Source organism: Corythoichthys intestinalis, chromosome 19, assembly GCF_030265065.1.
Source record: "Corythoichthys intestinalis isolate RoL2023-P3 chromosome 19, ASM3026506v1, whole genome shotgun sequence".
In the NCBI taxonomy this organism is placed as follows: Eukaryota; Metazoa; Chordata; class Actinopteri; order Syngnathiformes; family Syngnathidae; genus Corythoichthys; species Corythoichthys intestinalis.
The window spans coordinates 8,584,367-8,605,914 of record NC_080413.1 but is presented as its reverse complement, the minus strand read 5'-3'; the positions used below and the strand labels follow the sequence as shown (position 1 = coordinate 8,605,914).

The window sequence follows — 21,548 nt, the reverse complement described above, 5'->3', positions numbered from 1 at the left end:
CCCTGACAACCCCATCATGTTGCCATGGCAATAGAGTTCACGTTAGCCATTTGAGATTATGACACTGCCTCTGCTTCAGTGTGCATGACAAAAAAGACTTGGCTGTCATTATTTTTTTACATTTTTTTTATGCGTCGATTTAAGAGGAAATTAAAATTGGAGACGAGCCAAAAAGGCGGGAGATCAATATCGGGCCCGAGTAATTACCCGCAGCTTCTCGGGTTGCTAGGAGATAAAAACCCAAGGCGGGAGACAGCGAGAGAGTCAAGACCATTAAATTGTTAGCGAGGAATATTTATTGCGCACTCTACTTTTGTTATGATCTTGTCTAAAACGATAAAACGGAATGAACAATCTGGCGAGCAACAGTTTAATTTTGTGACTTGAGATACGAGTTATCAAATTAATTCAAAGTTTAAATGGATTAGACTTCAAATGCTGTCAACGGCGCTGAAATTTGAATGGAATGTCGACGGATATGCCAGTGTTAAAAATGTGTTATTACTATGTTAGTCTCACATGAGAATGAGGACTTAAAAGAGCACGCTGTCGCTTTAAATGGTGTCAGCATGCTGGGAAGGGGGGAGTTGAAAAAAGAGGGGGTTCTAGTGAGCGCTTTCTCTCAGTCTTTGAATGCTGAGAACACATTTGACCAAAAGATAGACTCAAACTACACTTGTCTTTCAAGGAATTTCTATTATTATTTTTAATATTATCCTATTTTTAAAAGTATCCGGATGAGCGACATCACTAATGAGAGACTTTTTAGGGCAACAGGATTGTAATATTTTTAAAATTTAATTGGGAAGTGCAAATAAGATGGCAGAGAAGGAGGGGAGTGTTGTAGGGGACAGTCTGGGGGCTAAAGGAGCGTCTGGAGGTCCCGCGCCGGGAGGCGGCGGCGTGGTGGTGCAGGTTCGGGAGAAAAAGGGACCCCTGAGGGCCGCTATACCAACAATGCCTTTCCCTTTGGCGGTTATATGCCTCTTTCTCAACACCTTTATACCTGGATTAGGTAAGTTTTTATATTGAAATTGAGAGAATTGATTGAGGACGCAGAATGAGTAAAATCACTTTTTCTGGTTATTTCTTTCTGGTCTGATCTGAAGATATGAATGCAAAAAAAAAAAAAAAAAGACTAGTTTAAAATTGTTTGTTCTTTAGTAGTGTTTTTTTCATTTCAATTTTGATAAAAATCGTTCAATTTGTTTTGTCAATTTTTGATATTTATGTAAAAAAAAAAAAAATGTCATTATTGTTGGAGATGTAATGTGTTTGCATTTGTTAAAAAATGTTGTAATAGTGTGCAATATTTGTTCAAGTCCGCCCCCAAAAATACGGAAAATTCAGCAAAAAATTGGCTGGGTTTTTTGACGCTTTTTTTTTTTTTTTTTTTGACAAAAAATAAAAAATAAAAAAGGTTTGTTTGAATATCATTATCATTGCATTGTGTTGTAATGTGTTCATGTATTTAAGAAAAAAAAAAGGTTTCAATAATGCTTAATATTTGTTGAACTTAAAAAAAAAATTTTACAAAAAAAAAAAAAAAAAAAAGACTTTTTGGTTGGATTTTTTAAAATGATGTTTGTTTGAATGTTATTATCTTAGTCATGTGCTGCAACATCTTTATGTGGGAAAAGAAAATACTAGAAAAAGTGAATAATAATTGTTTAACGTAAAAACAAATACATTTTTTTTTAAATCAGGTTTTTGTCGGTCAAAAAAACTTATATTGTAATGTGTTACAATCTTCAAAATCATTTTTCAAATCATCCCAAAAGAAAAACTGTTTTTTTGTTTCTTTTTGACAATTCTTTAAAAGAAGATATGCTTGAATAAATAATGTAAGGAAATGGATTTTTTTAAAAATCAGCAAAATTTGGCTGCTTTGAATTGAGCTTACATATCCCAAATAAACCCTCCTCGATCCCCCACCATCTGCCAGGGGTATGATTTTCACTCATATCTCAAATTTTTTGCTCATATCTGAAAATAAAAAAAATGTCAGCCAAGTCACTGCACTAATATTTTAAATTTTTGTTTGTGGATTATGTGGATTAAAACAAAAAAAAAAACTTGCCAAGTCACTGCACTCACATCTTAAATTTGTATCCGTGTTGTTCAAGTCAAAGTGCACATATCTCAAAACACTCACAAGTAACAATGTCACTACATCAAATCTGACAGCGTGTCTTCGTAATATAACATTGAGACAAATTTACACATAAATGATTTAGTTGTTGAACAAATGCACTGAATTCCCACATTTTACTATTTGAGTCATGTTGGAAATACACAGTGTAAATATAATTCTCCTTTGTTAAAAAAGGAGCCCCGTCTGTCACTTTGAAATCTGCATCATATTGTGAAAGAATTCATCAAAATAAAGAGTGTTTGTGCACATACACACACAGCCAGATGTTAACACAATATCAGCGTGAGCTGTCAACACGGAAAAGGGACGCGTCATCTCAATCACAAAACCTGCTGACACCAATTATTTATCATGAGGGGACTCATTCAAAGTCACTGAGACATACAGTATGTCAGAAGGAAAACATAATAGACGCAAAGTTCTTGAGAATTTCTTCACATATTTTTTTTTGTTGTGGACAGATTTTAAAGTGTATTTTGATTGTTGAATTGATTTTAAATGTAGTAGAGGTAAACACAAGTACGTGTACTTGTAGTACCAGCACATGTGAGAACATGTACTTGTACTACAAGTACATGCAAGTACACGCACTTGTACTGCAAGTACACGCACTTGTACTACAAGTACACGCACTTGTACTACAAGTACACGCACTTGTGCTTCAAGTACACGTAAGTACACGCGCTTGTAGCACAAGTACACACGTACTTGTAGTACAAGTACATGTAAGTAAACGTATGTACGTACTTGTAGTGTAAGTACACATGCTTATAGCACAAGTACACGTAAGTACACGTGCTTGCTGCACAAGTACACATAAGTACACGTGCTTGTAACAAAAGTACACGTAAGTACACGTGCTTGCTGCACAAGTACACGGAAGTACATGTGCTTGTAGCAAAAGTACACGTAAGTACACGTGCTTGCTGCACAAGTACACGGAAGTACATGTGCTTGTAGCAAAAGTACACATAAGTAAACGTATGTACTTGTAGTACAAGTACACATAAGTACACATACTTGTAATACAAGTACACGCAAGTACACAAACTTGTAGTAAAAGTAGACATAAGTACACGTACTTTTAGTAAAAGTACACATAAGCACACGTGTTTGTACTAGAAGTACAAAATTGCAGTACAAGTACACGTAAGTAAACATATGTACGTATTTGTAGTACAAGTACACGTAAGTAAACGTATGTACGTACTTGTAGTGCAAGTACACGTGCTTTTGGTACAAGTACACATAAATACACATGCTTGTAGCACAAGTACACGCAAGTACACGTGCTTGTACCACAAGTACACGTAAGTACACATGCTTGTAGCACAAGTACATGTAAGTACACGTGCTTGTAGTACTTGCTTACTTACAAGTACACGTAAGTACACTTACTTGTCGTACAAGTACACATAAGTAAACATATTTACGTACTTGTAGTGCAAGTACACGTGCTTGTAGCACAAGTATACGTAAGTACACCTGCTTACAGCACAAGTATACGTAAGTACACGCTCTTGTAGTACAAGTACACGCAAGTAAACGTATGTACTTGTAGTACAAGTACACATAAGTACACATACTTGTAATACAAGTACACAAACTTGTAGTAAAAGTACACATAGGTACACGTACTTATAGCAAAAGTACACATAAGCACACGTGTTTGTACTACAACCACACGTACTTGCAATACAAGTACACGTAAGTAAACATGTACATATTTGTAATGCAAGTACACGTACTTGTAGTACAAGTACATGTAAGTAAACGTATGTACTTGTAGTACAAGTACAAGTAAGTACACGTGCTTGTACTATAGGTACACGTGATTACACGTACTCGTACTTGTGGTGCAAGTACACATACTTGAAGTACAAGTACACGTACTGTAAGTATACGTGCTTTTAGTACAAGTAACCATAATTGAGTGCAATTATGTCCACGTTGCATGTTTTTTGTTGGACGGCATCAAACGTCAATAAGAGGATGAAGTTGGTTTAAAAAATATATATATTGACTAATTAGATTATTTCCAAAGTGTAAAGAAAATAATGTCAACAAAAAAAATCTATTTAATAAAATATAAATGACTTAAAAAGTGTGTTCATCAAACGTAATTAATCTAATCGAAATAAATTAAATTAGCATAAAAGTTGTGAGAAATAATGATTATTTTCTTAAATTACATTGTATTCACCCTACATTTCAAATATCTTTGTTTTTTTCTTTTACCTTAAATATATTTCTAAATATTTAAAATTAAGTTTAAAACCTGAAAATCAATACGTTATGTAAATTATTATTTAATCACAGTAAAAATACAATAACCATTAAAAAAAACAACTAATTAATGCATTGAACTAAAAAAAAAAAAAAAAAACTTTCTTGCTTTTTGTATTTTTTTTTTAATGAAAAAAATAGATCTTTTTACTTCATTATATTAAGAACACAATCTTATTTACTTACACACTCACTTTTACACTTAAAATTCAGACATATTAGAATGAAAAATAAAATAACTTTTTTCAACATTAAGAGACCTAGAAATTGTCCAAATTTCCTTTTTGGGCTCCTCAATGCTAATTATTCTTTTTTATTTATTTTTATTTTATTTTATTTATTTTCTTTGTATTATTCTATTATTATCATTATTATTTTTTATTATTATTTTTTGGTTGTTTTTAAAAAAAAAAAAAAAACATACAAATATTCTCACTATCCAGCTACCTAACTACCTACCTACCGAAACCCATTCATCCATACAGCCATCTATCCATCGACACTTTCAATTTGTTTTTAAGTCACCAAACGAAATATAACCTGAATATAACACCCAAGTTGTTTTTTTCTTGTCAACATGAAATCCCAATTTCCTTCAATCAATCACTTCCTCCCTCTGATCTCGAAAACGTCACAAACAGACATCCGGCTAAGAAATCATTCGTCCGAGACGACCACGTTGACTTGACACGTCGTCTTGACTAAATTGTCTCCGGCACCTGCATGCTGTTTTCCTGAATGCCTTGACATTTCATTGAATGGCTGCCACCTGTTGCCATGACAACACAGTCTGAAAATGAACACAATTCAGTCGCGTGCGTGCGCGCGTGTCGCGTCGTTCTGTTACAAGCGAGTGCCGGTGAACGCGACTTGTTTTGTTCTATGTCTCCCCACCTGAAGGCCAAAATAATATAATCCGATTTGGTCGAGTGTAATTACATTTGGGGCTCGGTATCGTTTCAGTTTGTGTGTGTTGTCAGGATACACAAAGAGAAAGCGTAATTGTTACTGATATTAGTAGGTTGAATAATAGCAGGCAAAAACTTATAAAACACCACAGCTGCATGAAAAAGTATCTGAACCTTTTTAAATTTCTCACATTTCTGCATAAAACCACCATCAAATGTGATCTAATCTTTGTCAAAATCACACAGATGAAAGAACAGTGTCTGCTTTAACTAAAACCGCCCAAAAATTTATAGGTTTTCATATTTTAACCCTTATATGCACAAGTTACTGGACCCTACACTCTTCCATAAGTGGGTCAAAAATGACCCATATTAAGACCAGTGTGTTTTTATGCCATTTTGGTGAAGAATAATCACTTGTATATTAATTAGTATGATATTTAGGGCCACACAAGAATGATTTCATGCTTAAAATATCTTTGTGATTCAATTAACATTAAAAAAAAAAAAAAAAAAAAAACAGTACAGCAATAGACTTCATCCTTCCTTGTATTTTATCATCAATGATGAAGAGCTCCCATGCATCTTTTTGGTGAGACAGCGGTGCTAAGCCCTTGTGGAGGCTTCTGTCATTGTTTGCATGTTATACTCATTAAAATATTAAAACCTATAAATGTTTGGGTGCTTTTAGTTAAAGCAGACACTGTTTTTTCATCTGCGTGATTTTGACAAAGATCAGATCACATTTGATGGTGATTTCATGCAGAAATGTGACAAATTCCAAAAGGTTCAGATACTTTTTCATACCACTGTATGGCAATATGGGCATTAGTAATTCTTTGCAGAGGATAAAGAATATACACCTGTATTATTGTCTATAATGTGTGCTTGTATCGCTAATTTTTGCTAGCAAGTTCAAACAAAATGTCTGCCGATGACAGCAAATGATTTGTCAGCTCGCTCACATCTCAACTCATATCTCTAATCATTTGAACCCAATTTTGTGTTTTGTAAAAAAAAAAATTGACAGCTTATTTGTGACTTATTTAAAAAAATACGATTATATAATGTATACTTTCATATTTGTGATTCTTTGCAGGTGATAAAGAATATACGCCTGTGAAATTTGATCATCTACAACGTACCAGATTGTTTAAATTGATTTTATTTCTGTTGATGTCCCTTTAGGGATTCCATTTGCAACACATTAAATGTCCGTAATTGGATTACTTGATTATTCGAACTAACTAATCGATTACTCGATTACTCAAATACATGATACCTGCAGCCCTACCCATATCGATAAAAAATTGAACTCTATTTTGTAGATTTCTTTGTAGTTGAGTGCATTTTTTAAAACATTTTGTTTGTTAAAGATTGCTCAAATTATTCTCAATCAAGAAAACTATACACAAATCCATTATATACTGTAATTCATCACGAGTTTGCAAAGTTTTCGAAGGAGAGACCTAATGCATTGTGGGAAGCCGCTCCTTTCTTTCTGTTTGTTGCCTTTTACTTCTGCTTTTTTTTTTAACACTATCATTAGCCTCCTACACGGGCCGTGGGTGCTTTGGAGGCTTCTTTTTGTAATTATAGTCATTAGTGGGACTACTATCTGGACACACAAGACATGCTTGCTCATCTCCTACCGACGGGTCCAAGAGACGTTGGCACATAAAAGATCATTATTACAATTTGAGATTTATTCGTAGTGTAATTGTGGAACTCATGCTGATGTTCATATTTAAAGCACGACTGTGAATTCTCTTCATTTCAAATTATTCATTCCGTTTATGGAAGGAACACAGAGGAGCGTATTGGAAATTAAACAAGTTTTTAATGAGTTTGTTTATTTCGGGCGGTTTTTTTCTCTTTCTAAGTTTTTCCCCCCCCCCCGGTTTACTAAAATTTCACTTTGACAGATTTTTTTTTCTGTTTAAAATGCTTAAAGTCTGTTTTGAGTCCCCCCCCCCTTTTAAAAGGCTTCCAATGCACTTTTGAAAAATGTTTTTCTGAATATTTTATTTTGTCACTAGAAATATTTATTGTTTTTTGGGCATTCCAGTATTTCGGGATATTTATTTCTATTGCTCAGATTTTTTTCTTCTTCCTGAGCTTAGTTCTCAGATATTAAAATTGCTCCCAAAAACACAGGAATAAAAAAAATGCATCAATAAAGATATATGTATTCAGAAAAGTGGAACTAAAATACATGAATATTAAAATAATGAAATAAAAATAAAAACAATAAATTAAAAACTGAAAATTAAGTAAAATGAAAAAAGTATATATATATATATATATATATATATATATATATATATATATATATATATATACATACTAGGGCTGCAGCTATCGAATATTTTAGTAATCGAGTAATCGACTAAAAATTCTATGGATTAATCGAGTAATCGGATAAAACAAATATATTTTTAGGTGAAGAGCAATTATAAATATACATGAGAAAACAAGACATTTCATCTAATCTTGAACCATTTTCAGTCAATCAATGTCTTTATTTTCGATGTATATTGTTGAAAACAGCCAACAATTGCATCTCAGATGAACTAGAATTAAAAAAAAAGACAAATTCACTGCTTTCACTCAAAAAACCTTTAGATCTTATTTAAAAAAAAATATATATATATATATATATATATATATACCTAAAAATGCCGTTACACTTGATAACACACATCACTTAAAAGTTAGGATTTTTTTCCCACGTGTTTCCATTGAATTTCTATTTGTGACAAGCCATTTTTAAGTTCTAGTTAAGTTTTAAGTTAGTCTAAACTGTAAGTCCTGATAGGATTTTGAGTTTTTGCAGTGTTCAAAATCAATGTATGATACAGGCTGTATTGGAGCACATTAGGGACCAGTGCTACTTGGTGTTTTATCCAACAATGACTACTGAGCTAAAATTGATAGTTAGATTTACTGAGTTTTTATTTTACACCCTCATCACTCCACATCGATATGTTATGTTAAAGCCTGCATGTAAGACATGTTAGCCAAACATCGACAGTGGTCATAATTAATAGAAACCTAGCCCTCCGCAGGGTTAACGTTACGTTAATCTTATTTATTAGCGCTTAGCGCTCTTTATTAGCGCTTAGCGCTCTACTGCTTTAAGATGGCGGCTGTTTACTAACGCTGCCCAGACGCGGCCGAGTCTGTCATTTCGCATCTAGTTCAACATACATGTGATCTCTATGAGACTCATCAGACACTGCCTGCTACCACGCCTGCTACCAATTAGCATCATGCGGGCTAGTATTTAGCAACGTCGGCGTCGTTTGTAGCAGCTGTCGGCTGCAGTAAGTTTTTTTTCTCTTCTTCTTCCTCTACGTACGTGACATCAGCGCGTCCCGCATTAAAAGTAGTCCGAGCAAAACGTGATGCTTAGAGCTGTCAAAATAAACGATTACTCGAGGTGAATAAAACTACTCGGATCAGTTTTTAAACTCGAGTTACTCGAGTTGCTCGAGTATTCGTTTCAGCTCTAATATATACAGTATATATAAGGGCTGACAAACAATTAAAAATTTTAATCGAATTAATCACAGCTTAAAAATTAATTAATCATAATTAATCGCAATTCAAACAATCTCTAAAATATGCCAAATATTTTTCTGTAAATTATTGTTGGAATGGAAAGATAAGACACGAGACTGACATAAACATTCAACATACTGTACATAAGTACTGTATTTGTTTATTATAACAATAAATCCACAAGATGGCATTAACATTATTAACACTCTTTCTGTTAAAGGGATCCACGGATAGAAAGACTTGTAGTTCTTAAAAGATAAATTTGAGTACAAGTTATAGTAATTTTATATTAAAATCCCTCTTCATGTTTTCGTTTTAAGAAAATGTGTAAAATTTTCAATCAAAAAAATAAACTAATAGCTCGCCATTGTTGATGTTGCCGAGCGGGACGTCACATGGGCTCCCTGCCGTTCTTCCACAGTGTCTTTAACTACGTAAGATAGTGATTGAAATACACCACAAGGTGTTAATGGCGAGTTTTAAATTAATTAGAGTTCTAGCCAAGGCAAAGTCTGAGTAAGTTTTATGTGTATTTTGCATAGCTATTTTGAATGGGAATGCCAGTTCTCTTTCCATTGAGCGCCTCTCTTTTTGTGAATATTATTTTTTTGAGACATAGGAATATTATTTTTGTTGTGCTTTCAGTAAATGATACTGTAGCGACTTAACTGTTCCGCCCAAATGCATGATAAGAAGTTGGGCAACCATGACTGTCAGTGGTGGCTGCAAATGGTATACAGTATGTTCTGCGTTGTGTTCAATTAAGCGTGTTGAGAAAAAGATTGTCTCCTGTGAGAGATTTGTTGTGCTTTCACTAAATGATACTGTAGCGACTTAACTGTTCCACAAAAATGCATGATGGGATTTTGGGCAACCATGACTGTCAGTGGTGGCTGCAAATGGTATACAGTAGAGGTCACGGAACCGCGGACCTCGGTCCGGTTCCGGACCCCCGAGCCGTCTGGACCGGATCTCAAGTTGTCCGGACTAATACACGTTGCAACAACAAAAATTATTTTTTTCTGCGGGTTTGCAGAGTGGAGGCGGGCAACAAACAAAAAACCTTAGCGGTGACGCGCGTGAGCCAGCCAATGGGAGTGAAGCATTTGAAAGTTATTTTCAGAACAGCATGTCTCACACACGCCTTCCTGACTCCGCGGAGTGACAGCCAAAAACTGAGCCGAATGAAGTTGGAGGAAGAGGCGAAAAGGTACGGCAAATGGCGTGCTCAAAACGCCAGATGAAGAAGATTGATGCAGAAAATAGAGTGTTTAAGGAGAAGTGGACCAACACATTTTTGTTCATTTTACCTGGCGCCAGCACAAGACTAGGCCTCATCTGAGACTCATTCAGAGACGGTAGCGCTTGTAAAAAGCAGCAATTTGAAAAGGCACTATGAGACGAAGCACACAGCTTTTATTGCAAAGTTTCCCTGTGAACGCTGCCATCCGTTCTCAAAAGATAGCGGAATTAAGGGCTCAATATATCGCACCTCAAGGCTCATGGTTCATTTATTCACTGCACAGCAACGCGTAAATGAATTGAATGAAGTGCTTTTCTGTTTTGTGAACATTATTTTTTTGGGTAGAGATAGGAATATTATTTTTGTTGTGCTTTCACTAAACGATACTTACAGTATGTTTGTTGTGAAGTAGTTTCCAATAAACGGCGCGGTCCAAAGAACGCCTGTGTCCACTCGCCTTTACTGTATAACATATATCTGTACATATCTTACCCAAAATACAAGAAGAGACACATAATTGCCACTAAAAGAAAGAAAACTTACCAAAATATGTGTGAAGCTCAAATAGCAATTTGCATTGCATTGTGAATACAGCATAAACGTCTCACAACTACTAATTCTCCCACGTTTAGAAAAAATAACCTGAGTATGGAACGGCGCTGCCCCCAAGCGGCCTGTGGCATTCTCTTCACTCTTGATGTCCATAAACGGCCTCTTTGTAATCTGTTTGAGGCAATATGTGAGATGGTCATTCACCCAAGCGCCAGCAGAGGGCGGCAAAACTCCATAATAACAAAGGAGCGTTTCACTGTACTGTCATTTAAATCTGTCTGAGCGGGACATCTGCGTTAATTGCGTCAAATATTTTAACGTGATTAATTTAAAAAAATAATTAACGCCCGTTAACGCGATAATTTCGACAGCCCTAGTTTAAACAAAATAAAATATTCAGAGAGAGAACTGGAAAAATAATATTCAGGAAAACAAAACTTAGTAAAAAAAATGCATTTTAAAAAGAACACAAAAACTATACAAAATATACCCCCCATCACCCAAATACTGCTGTAGTAACATGATATAAAATGATCTCAAAATCTTTTTCCTCAATAAACATTTTTCAAGGTGGACCAGCCAAGTTATTATTATTCTGCATAATAACAGGTTGTAAAACAAAAATGGCTAATTTGTAAAGATCTGAGAGTGAAACAAGTACATCTGCTGCGCGTTGCACACGTCCCACCTGCTCCGACTGTTCGGTTCCGCAGGGGCCACGAGGAAAAAAAAGCCACAAACGCCTACTGTGCCTTCTTCATGCTGGCACAAAATGGCAGTGAATGATCACGGTTCAGTGCAATAGACAGCGATAGACATCACTATCATTTGACCTTCCCAGTCAAAATGGATTGGACATCTGTCGCTGTCAATGGCAGCCAATGAGTTAATAATTTCACCAGAAGGGGATTCAAATTTGAGGTTAACAGAGGTTTGTTTGTCTGTATGTTTGTGTTCAACATAAGGTGATTAAATTTTGAGGTCATGAGGTCTAAGATCACAGCGGTCATAAAGGTATTTTCGCAAAAACTGAAGGATGAATGAAGGAATTATCAAAATTGCAATATATGTTTTGTATTATGAAACGAAAGAGGTGATTACATTTTGGGGTAATGACGTCAAAAGTCAAAGGTCATAGATGTCAGAAAGGGAATTTTACCATAACTCAAGAATGATAAAGGGATTATCGCAGTTGCAGGATGTTTGTAATATGTAATGCGAGAGATGAGTAAATTATGGGGTCATGAGGTCAAAGGTCACAGAGGTCATAAAAGTAATTTCGCAATAACTCAAGAATGAATGAAGGTATCGTAATTGCAGCATATGTATGTATTATGAAACGAAAGAGGCGATTACATTTTGGGGTATGAGGTCAAAAGTCAAAGGTCATAGATGTCAAAAAGGGAATTTAACCATAACTGAAGAATGAAAAACATATTATTACAGTTTCAGGATGTTTGTAAGATGTAATGTGAGAGATGAGTAAATTAAAGGGTCATGAGGTCAAAGGTCACAGAGGTCATAAAAGTAATTTCACAAGAACTCAAGAATTATCTCAAGGAATTATCAAAATTGCAGCATATGTTTGTATTATGAAACAGAATAGGTGATTACATTTTGGGGTAATGAGGTACAAAGTCAAAGGTCATAGAGGTCAGAAAAGAAATTTCGTGATAACTCAAGAATGAAAAATGGACTATCGCAGTTCCAGGAAACATAAGAGGTGATTAAAATCTTGGGGTCACAATGTCAAAGGTCACAGATATCTGAAAAGAAATTTCACGATGAGTTTACAAACAAACAAAAAAATATATATAATATTGTCAAAACTGTCATATTGTTGCCAAAGAGGTCACGAAAGTAATTTCGCAATAACTCACGAATGAATGAAGAAATTATCAAATTTGCAGGATATGTATGTAAATGGTAAATGGTGTTATACTTATATAGCGCTTTTCCACCTTTCAAGGCGCTCAAAGCGCTTTTTCTGAAACAGAAGAGGTGATTATATTTTGGGGCAATGAGGTCAAAAGTCAAAGGTCATCGAGATCTAAAAGGGATTTCGCTATAACTCAAGAGTGAAAAAGGGATTATCACAGTTGCAGGATGTTTTTAATCTGAAACATAAGAGGTGATTGAATTTTTGGGGTTATGATGACAAAGGTCATAGAGGTCACAAAAGGAATTTCGTTATGATTTCAGAACGAATAAACAAACTTGTGGGATATTTTTGTAATATGAAACATGTCAGGTCAGAAAAGGAATTTAACTTGATAACAGATTAGCCTTTTTAGTTCAGTGCTTTGAATTTGGCTGCTTAGGTGGAAGTGTGCTTTCACAGTGGCTTCTAGTTTTTTTTTTTTTTTTTTTTTTCATAACATTTAAAATGACATAAGATACCAGAATATTTACAATTGAAAAGCTTAAAAAAGAGGATTTTTGCTCAACAATGTCTCGAAACAATGAATTGACTCTCATACTTAAAGGGAGTGTGGCAATGCTTAGATAATCTTCTAGTTTTGATGATACCGTCACATCCCGCAGGTACCTTCATCTCGGCTTTCACGGTGCTGTGCGGCACCCACAGCGAGCTGGTGGCCGAGCGCGGCGTCTGCTGCGTCTTCTGGCTCAACGTGGCGGCCGCCCTCATCCAGATCGCCACGGCCGTCATCATGGTGGGCTGGATCATGAGCATCTTCTGGGGCATGGATATGGTCATCCTGGCAAGTCAGTTGCGCTCACTCCTACTTACTTGGAGTAGGACAAATTGCTGAAATGATAGAAAGACATTTTTAAGTTACTTTAAGGTTTAAGAATTCATTTTTGAGCTTATAATTTAGTCAAAGAAAATGAAAAAAATGACAATGGTAGACAACCCAATTCTTCAAATAAGAAAAAAAGGGCAAAATAGGGTAGAAAAAGGGGGGCGGGTTCCCTTCGTGTGGGGAGCACATTGTGGGATTGGAGAAAAACACCTCAGCGCATAAGCAACAAAATAAAAGATTAACAAAAAAATATATATACCTTGAATTTAGTTTAGTATTAAATATTAAATACAGAATTTTCTGTGAATGTAATCGTTATTTATTAAATTTTCTGTTATTATATTTATTTATTAAATATCCTCATATATTAATTTGAGAAAAGATTTTTTTGATTAATAAAAGGTTTTAAAAATCAGTAAATAATATTTATTCTTTGATTCATTGGAATGCTCTTGTTTAAGTTAGTTTAAAAGAGGGAATGAACTGTAAATATTCCTTTTTTATTATTATTTTTAAACTTTTGAACATTATTTATTCTTTAAAAAATAGGGCAATTTTTCGATATAATTTTCCCATAATTAAAAAAAAAAAAAAAAAAAAAAAAAAAGAATCCAGCAAATACTAATCTTAATTTGTCTTTTCAAATTTTCTTATTTTTTTTTAAATGGGAAAAACAATTGTAAACATTCCTTTGATAAATAACTATTTATTTAAATGGTTTAGTTTTAAAAACAGTAATAATGGGGGAAAAAAACAGTCAATATTTTCAGATTTTTGTACAAAATAGTTATTAAAATCCAGCTAATATGAAGTTGTTTTTTTTTAAAAAATGTTCTTACTTATTTTAGTAAAAAAGAGAAAACAACGATAAATACTCCCTTTTATATTTAATTATTTATCCATTTATTTTAAAAAATAGTGAAAATGGGAGGGGCGGGACAGTCAATATTTTCTGATTTTTGTACAAAAAGGTTTTTAAAATCCAGCAAATATGAATTTTATTTAGTTTATTTACTTACTTATTACTTACTTACTTACTAATATATTATTTTAGTTTAAAAAAAAAACAACTCCATGAATATAATATATATACTTCAAAAATATTTATTTCATGATTTTTTAAAAAAGAAAAACAACATAAATATTGTCTAATTCCTGTCGTCCTCGATGAAAGCAGCAGAATCCGATATATTGCCAAACATCTGCTTTTGTTTTGAAATCCTAAATCACAGTTATTATACTAATCACGGTCCAACTTTCCTCAGCATATAATTTTTGATTCCAATGGACCGGACGTCTATCACAGTTTCAGATGTGTCCTACACAACCCAGTCTCCCTTTTCTGCCTGGCTCACATAACAAGTTTATCTCCCTCCACCCTTCCTTAATGATCCTCCGCGTGGCATGTGATCAATCCATTCTTCTTTTCTTTCTCTCTCCACCCACCTGTCTAATGAGCAGCCTTCCCCTCCACCCACACATAGTCTCTCCCGCATCTTTTTTACCGTATTTCTTCCCCTCGCATTAATTCCGCCCACGTTCCCTTTTCATCCAGGCTTTTTTATTGGTGATCCGACCAATGTTCGTGTCAGTCAGGTGATGTGTCAGCGTGTCAAAGTTAGAATGTTCAAGCACTAACTGTCTCTTTTCTCTCTCCCACGTCTTCTTCCCGACTCCAAGTTTCTGACGGTAGGTTGTATTTTTTTTCCCCCTTGGAGTTCCATTCATTTGAAATTGATGCTACCTGAAGAGATTGGTGATAAACAAATAACAGCTAGCGCCCAATTCTACGCTTTAACTGCTTTTCCGACATTGATGTAGGTGGTAATGTGCATGCCGAAGCAACAGGGGGCGCTATAACTCCTAACAGGCCGTTTTTTGATACTCGCATCTAAGACATAGTGCAAGTTTTTTTGCATGTATTTTTGAATAAACTTTTGGGGGTAATTGTCGAGAATGTCACACCCAGACACTTTCATGTCAAGGTTTTTATTCCAGAATTGTGTCTGAGTGTGATTTTGGTGGAAAACTTATAATAATCATTGTGGAAACAGCTAAAAAAAAAAAAAAAAAATCACGACTGTCTGCCATTGACGGTGCTAGACGTCCAATTCACTTGATTGAATGTTCATTCGCTGCCCACCCTCCCAGTTCAAATGAATTGGTCATCTACTAGCGACGTATTCATTTTAATTCACAACAGATGTACAACAACCTACTAGTTGATTGGACGTATATCATCGTCAACAGCACTGAAAGAGTTAAAAGGTTTCACTATATTACAAATATCATATGAGTGCGACAGATTTTTTTAAGCGGCAAACATGCCTCATGGCTTCTTTAACAATTTGCACATATTTTAGGATTAGTGCTGCAACGATTGATCGATTAACTCGAGTAATTCAATTAGAAAAAAAGTTTCGAATTAATTTAGCTGCTTTGAGGATTCGTTTAATTAAAGTTCCATTGTAATGGTTTGTTTTTAAAGTGTTTGCATTTAGTTTTATTGATTTGGGTGGATAAAATACCCTCTAGTTGCAACAATGAATATGACATAACTTATTTCACATGGCTGAATCCAGCTGCTCCCTGTTCAAACCAACATAAGCTAAGTTTTTGTTTGAGCTGATGTTTTTTTTAATTTGTAATTTGTAATTTAGTTTATGGATATATTACGCCGTTTTTTTTTATGGGAATATGTGTTTGAACCACTGGTTAAGATCACTGTTAAAAAAAAAAAAAAAAAGTTAGCATTTATAGCATTTAAGCTAGCGGACTTTTGCTATGTAAGTTAGCCAATTCTTTTGTTGTACTTAGATTCTCTCTTTTTTTTTTTTTTTGATACCGTTTGAGGCTCAGCTCAGGTATTTTAATTTTTTATGTTCCTTCCTTATCCTAACTAGTTTATCGATAAATCGACTACTCAAATAATCGATAGCTGCAGCCCTATTTAGGATTTTCAATTTCGTCATAGTTGAGCAAGAAAAATGCGTTAACTAGCCAATACTGATGAAATTTCGTTTAGTGTCATCAAATAATTTAGCATCTATCTTTGCAGTTTTGGAAAACTAGGACAGTAAAAATCTAATTATTCATTTTTGATGGAATTGTTAACATTGTTTTTTTTTTTTTAGAGAATAACAATAATACAGCAACTTTGGCAGTAACAAAAATATAAAAATTGTGATCTTACATTTGTAAAACTCCTATTGAAGTGAAGTAATAAGATTATAGAGCCACACTGGTGCCGAGGTAGGGAAGGAAAAAAAAATCATATGTAATTTGTATGTACCATTTAGTAATCTTTCGGTACACTGTGAGTACAAATTAGTAAATTGTACCCTCAGTTAAAAATCTGTATTCATAAATTACTTAACTGTGAGTACAGATCAGTGGTGATTGCTCTACAACTGCAAGGGAAGCTCAGCTTTCCCCAAAATGTCAAAAGAAAAGTATCAAATGTATTGACTAAACAACTGGAAGTACCCCGTCCGCCATTGCTGAGGTGTGCCGCCCGTAGCCAACAGCAGCTAATGTTACTGTTTGCATTGACTGACGCTGTGCAAACACCACAGCAATGGCGGCCAACCACTAGAGGGTGACGTATACAAATCTTTACTAGGATTAGTCCATACTGTTGTGTGTCAGCGTGGTTTTTGCAGCCCTTTTAATTTTCGTCTTAGTCTTTTAATACATATACATAATACATATTAGTCATATTTTGGTAATCTCAAAATGTGTCCTTGTCTAGTTTTTTTTTTTTTTTTTTACAAAAACTCAAGACTAATTTCGTTTGGTTTTAGATGACGTTTACGAAAAATGTTTTCATCTGTAAACTTAAAAAAAAAAAATCCCTCCAAAAATAAAGAAATAAAGGTTTCCAACTATTTCGAATGAATATTGCCAGACGAACTATAATAGACTGTACCAACAGTTAAGGAATATGTACCCAAAGACTTCAAAACTGTAGTTTTAAGAATATTAAACTATGCGTACAGATTTTTAAAAAACACTTTATTTTTCTACCATGACACCAGGGGGCTCCGTACAAAATTGCCCATTAACTAAAAAAACCAGTAAATCATTGTTGCTAGCAAGAATATTTAAAACAAAAATTGGTAAAATAAAACTTACATAAATCTTCCATATACTGTGTAATTTCCATAACTACATTCCAGGAAAATTCTCTAAAAAGTGAGCACAAAAAACCCTAAACTTTTCATACCTTAAACATTTTTTCCTTCCACATTCAGGCTACAGAGACCAGAACGTTCCGCAGGACGTTTGAGAGAACTCCACGCGGTGGGCTAATGGGGCACCTTGAGCCTAAAACGAGATGGCGACATTTTCTCCTATAAACAGAAGACACCAAACAACTTCTACAACAAGGGAGTAAAAGAAAAGACGGGAACGGTCTGCCAAAACGTTAGCGAGCTAGCCGCGTCATGCTAGCCTTGAGGCTAAACAGAGGAGACAAAGAAACGCGTGTTTTTCTCTTTATGTTAAATTATATCTACTACATCAGTGTTACCCAAACTTTTTCTGGGCTTATTGCTACATGTACTGTACCTGTGCTCTTTTGTTTTTTGGGTTCATGAATTTTGTTCAGAATGTGAAAACAAACAGTGGCTGATAAAACACGCAACAATTTTTTTTTTAAATTTTGGATTTAACATGTTTTCGTAATACTGTTCAACAGTGTTAGCTGTACAGTCTAATTTAGCAGCATGACATTTTTGTAGCGGTAAAACAGGCGTTTTGTGTTATTTAGGTAGATAAAAGTAAGTCTTCCAGTTTGGTTCGAAACAACCATTTTAAGGTTGTTTTGGCTGTAATTACTTCATCCATAAATTCAGCTTCTGTAAACAAATTAAATTATATTTGGTAAGTACAGTGCTGGCCAAAAGTATTGGCACCCCTGCAATTCTGTCAGATAATGCTCAATTTCTCCCAGAAAATGATTGCAATTACAAATGCTTTAGTAGTAATATCTTCATTGATTTTGCTTGCAATGAAAAAACACAAAAGAGAATGGGAAAAAAATTTAATCATGATCATTTTATACAAAACTCAAAAAATGGGCCGGACAAAAGTATTGGCACCCTTTGAAAAAGCATGTTATGTTTCTCTAATTTGTGTAATTAACAGCACCTGGTACTTACCTGTGGCACTAATCCGCACTTGGAGCCAGTTAAAATGGATTAAAGTTGACTCAACCTCTGTCCTGTGTCCTCATTGAGCATGGAAAAAAGAAAGAAGACCAAAGAACTGTCTGAAGACTTGAGAAGCAAAATTGTGAGGAAAAATGGGCTACAAGTCCATCTCCAAAGACCTGAAAGTTCCTGTGTCTACCGTGCGCAGTGGCATCTATAAGTGTAAAGCCCATGACACTGTGGCTAACCTCCCTAGATGTGGACGGAAAAGAAAAATTGTAAAAAAACACAAACGACAATGGGGAAAAAAATTAAATCGTTATCATTTTACACAAAACTCCGAAAATAGGCTGGACAAAAGTACGACAACCTTTGAAAAATCATGTGATGCTTCTCTAATTTGTGTAATTAACACCACCTGTTACTTATCTGTGGCACAAAACAGGCGGTGGCAATAACTAAATCACACTTGGAGCCAGTTAAAATGGATTAACGTTGACTCAACCTCTGTCCTGTATCCTTGTGTGTAGCATATTGAACACGGAGAAAAGAAAGAAGACCAGAGAACTGTCTGAGGACTTGAGAAGCAAAATTGTGAGGAAAAATGGGCAGTCTCTAGGCTACAAGTCCATCTCCAAAGACCTGAATGTTCCTGTGTCTACCGTGCGCAGTGTCATCAATAAGTGTAAAGCCCGTGGCACTGTGTCTAACCTCCCTAGATGTGGACAGAAAAGAAAAATTGACGAGAGATTTCAACGAAAGATTGTGCGGATGGTGGATAAAGAAACTCGACTAACATCCAAACAAGTTCAAGCGGTCCTGCAGTCCGAGGGTACAACAGTGTCAACCCGTACTATCCGTCGGCGTCTGAATGAAAAGGGGCTCTACTGTAGGATACCCAGGAAGACCCCACTTCTGACCAAGAGACATAAAAAAGCTAGTGTGGAGTTTGCCAAAACATACCTGAGAAAGCCCAAAACGTTTATGAAGAATGTTCTCTGGTCAGATGAGACAAAAGTAGAGCTCATGGAGAAAAAGCATCAACATGGGGTTCACAGGGGAAAAAACGAGGCCATCAAAGAAAAGAACACAGTCCCACAGTCAAACATGGCAGAGGCTCCCTGATGTTTTGGGGTTGCTTTGCTGACTCTGGCATTGGACTGCTTGACCTTGTGCATGGCATTATGAAGTCTGAAGACTACCAACAAATTTTGCAGCATAATGTCGGGCCCAGAGTGAGAAACCTGGGTCTCCCTCAGAGGCATGGCTCTTCTTGCAGGAAAAATGACCCCCAAAAAACTTCAAAAAGCACTAGAAAATGGTTTGAGAGAAAGCACCGGAGACTTCTTAAGTGGCCAGCAATGAGTCCAGACCTGAATCCCATAGTTTGGAGTTTGAAGTTTGGAGAAAGTACCCTTCAAATCTCAGAGATCTTGAGCAGTTGACCAAAGAAGAATGGTCTAAAATTTCAGCAGAGCATTGGAAGAAACTCATTGATGGATACCGGAAGCCTTTGTCGGCAATTATTTTGTCTAAAGGTTGCGCTACCAAGTCTTAGGCTGAGGGTGCCAATACTTTTGTCCGGCCAATTTTTGGAGTTTGGTGTAAAATGATTTTAAAAAAATTTTCATTCTTTTGTGTTTTTTCATTGCAAGCAAAATGAATGAAGATATTACTAGCAAAGCATTTGTAATTGCAATTATTTCAGCAGGGGTGCCAATACTTTCGGCCAGCACTGTATGTTTATAAAGGGCTTAAAGTCTTAAAAAGAAATGCTTGAGAAGACACGTGAAGTCTTCCTTTTTGGCTGCAATCCTCCGTTTGGGTGTCATTTTTTTTTCAGAGGTCCTTCAAAAACAACCTACTACAGATTTGGTCCAAAATGCCACAAAATACAACACAGATGGTCGACACTAAGTTATGAAGAATTTGAGTTTTTGCCATGCTGCGTAGGCAGAGCGTGGCACAGGCGAAAACTTGACAAAGTTTAACTTTGAAAGAAAACCCCCCACTAATTCTTACCAAAAAAAGGATTCTATTGTAGTTACTGGTGCTGTTGTTTTGCTGGTTAAAGAACGGACATCCTGAAATGTTCTAGCATGCTTATTTTGTTGTTTTTTTGGTACTGTAAATAAACACAAAGTTAAGATGACTTCTGTGACACTTAATGTTGACATTAAAACAATTCATGGGAAACATTTTGTGTTTACTTGTCAATGAAAAAGCAGACAACCAAGAGCAGGCAATAAGGTGGTCCACGCCGCAGGCCAATGGGGGCTTTGTCGGGCTTGTTAGATGCCGCCGACTTTCCTCTCGTGACCAAATAAGGACGTTTTCGTGCACTTGCTGCATGCAGCACAAAAGTAAACATAGGAGAGTTGGGCCTGAAATGTCAAAACAAAACATACGTGGCCCCTCACCCTGGAAATTCCCACCATCTTAAATCTCTTTTTATGGGTTGTAAATGTATATTTGGAAAGGAAAGAAAATAGCAGGGAGTGGGATTAAATGCTTTATGCTCATGTAGTAGGAATATACTTCTTTATATAGCCTGCTTATTATTCAGTATGGCTTTTCAATTACATTTTTTTAGAACCTACGTGATTTACTGAATAATTTTAATAACGAGCCAAAAAGGGTTAAGACAACACTGTCACCTACTGGTGAATTGGGTTTATTACATTATTTTTTTTTACCTGTTAGTTGCTTAAACGTGTCTTTTTGCCACGCAGAGTTAACAAGTTTAACATCACAAAATTAGCGTATTAAAAAGATAAATAGAACGTCTAAAATGATAAATTGTCATGTTAAAATGTAATACCTTTGACTTCCGTCTTCGAAAAAAACAAAACGAAGTCACTCTTTACGGTTTAGAGTCCTTTTTAAATGTCTTGAAAATTAAATTTGCAAGTTAAATTACAA

At 35.2% G+C, this 21,548-nt stretch overlaps 1 protein-coding gene across 4 annotated transcripts; it reads left to right on the top strand.

The window, feature by feature from the left end:
* The first annotated feature begins 600 nt into the window (after positions 1-600).
* On the top strand, positions 601-20,822 carry stum (stum, mechanosensory transduction mediator homolog). Of its 4 annotated transcripts, XM_057822642.1 has the most exons (4): positions 603-1,015; positions 13,253-13,435; positions 15,154-15,162; positions 17,727-20,822. In XM_057822642.1, exons 1-4 carry the CDS (start codon positions 820-822, stop codon positions 17,759-17,761), a joined length of 423 nt encoding a protein of 140 aa, XP_057678625.1. In that variant the 5' UTR covers positions 603-819; the 3' UTR covers positions 17,762-20,822. The 4 variants fall into 4 exon arrangements, 3 of the variants coding, with proteins under 3 accessions (XP_057678624.1, XP_057678625.1, XP_057678626.1); XM_057822641.1 differs by having other exon boundaries at positions 601-1,015; positions 15,154-20,822; XR_009061486.1 differs by having other exon boundaries at positions 13,253-15,162.
* Positions 20,823-21,548: the final 726 nt, after the last annotated feature.

Excerpts from the sequence above, each read along its gene's own strand:
- stum (XM_057822641.1), top strand. The coding sequence starts at position 820 with ATGGCAGAGAAGGAGGGGAGTGTTGTAGGGGACAGTCTGGGGGCTAAA. Across the intron at positions 1,016-13,252 it reads CACCTTTATACCTGGATTAG|GTACCTTCATCTCGGCTTTC; the intron begins GTAAGTTTTTAT and ends CACATCCCGCAG. Across the intron at positions 13,436-15,153 it reads GGATATGGTCATCCTGGCAA|TTTCTGACGGTAGGTTGTAT; the intron begins GTCAGTTGCGCT and ends CCCGACTCCAAG.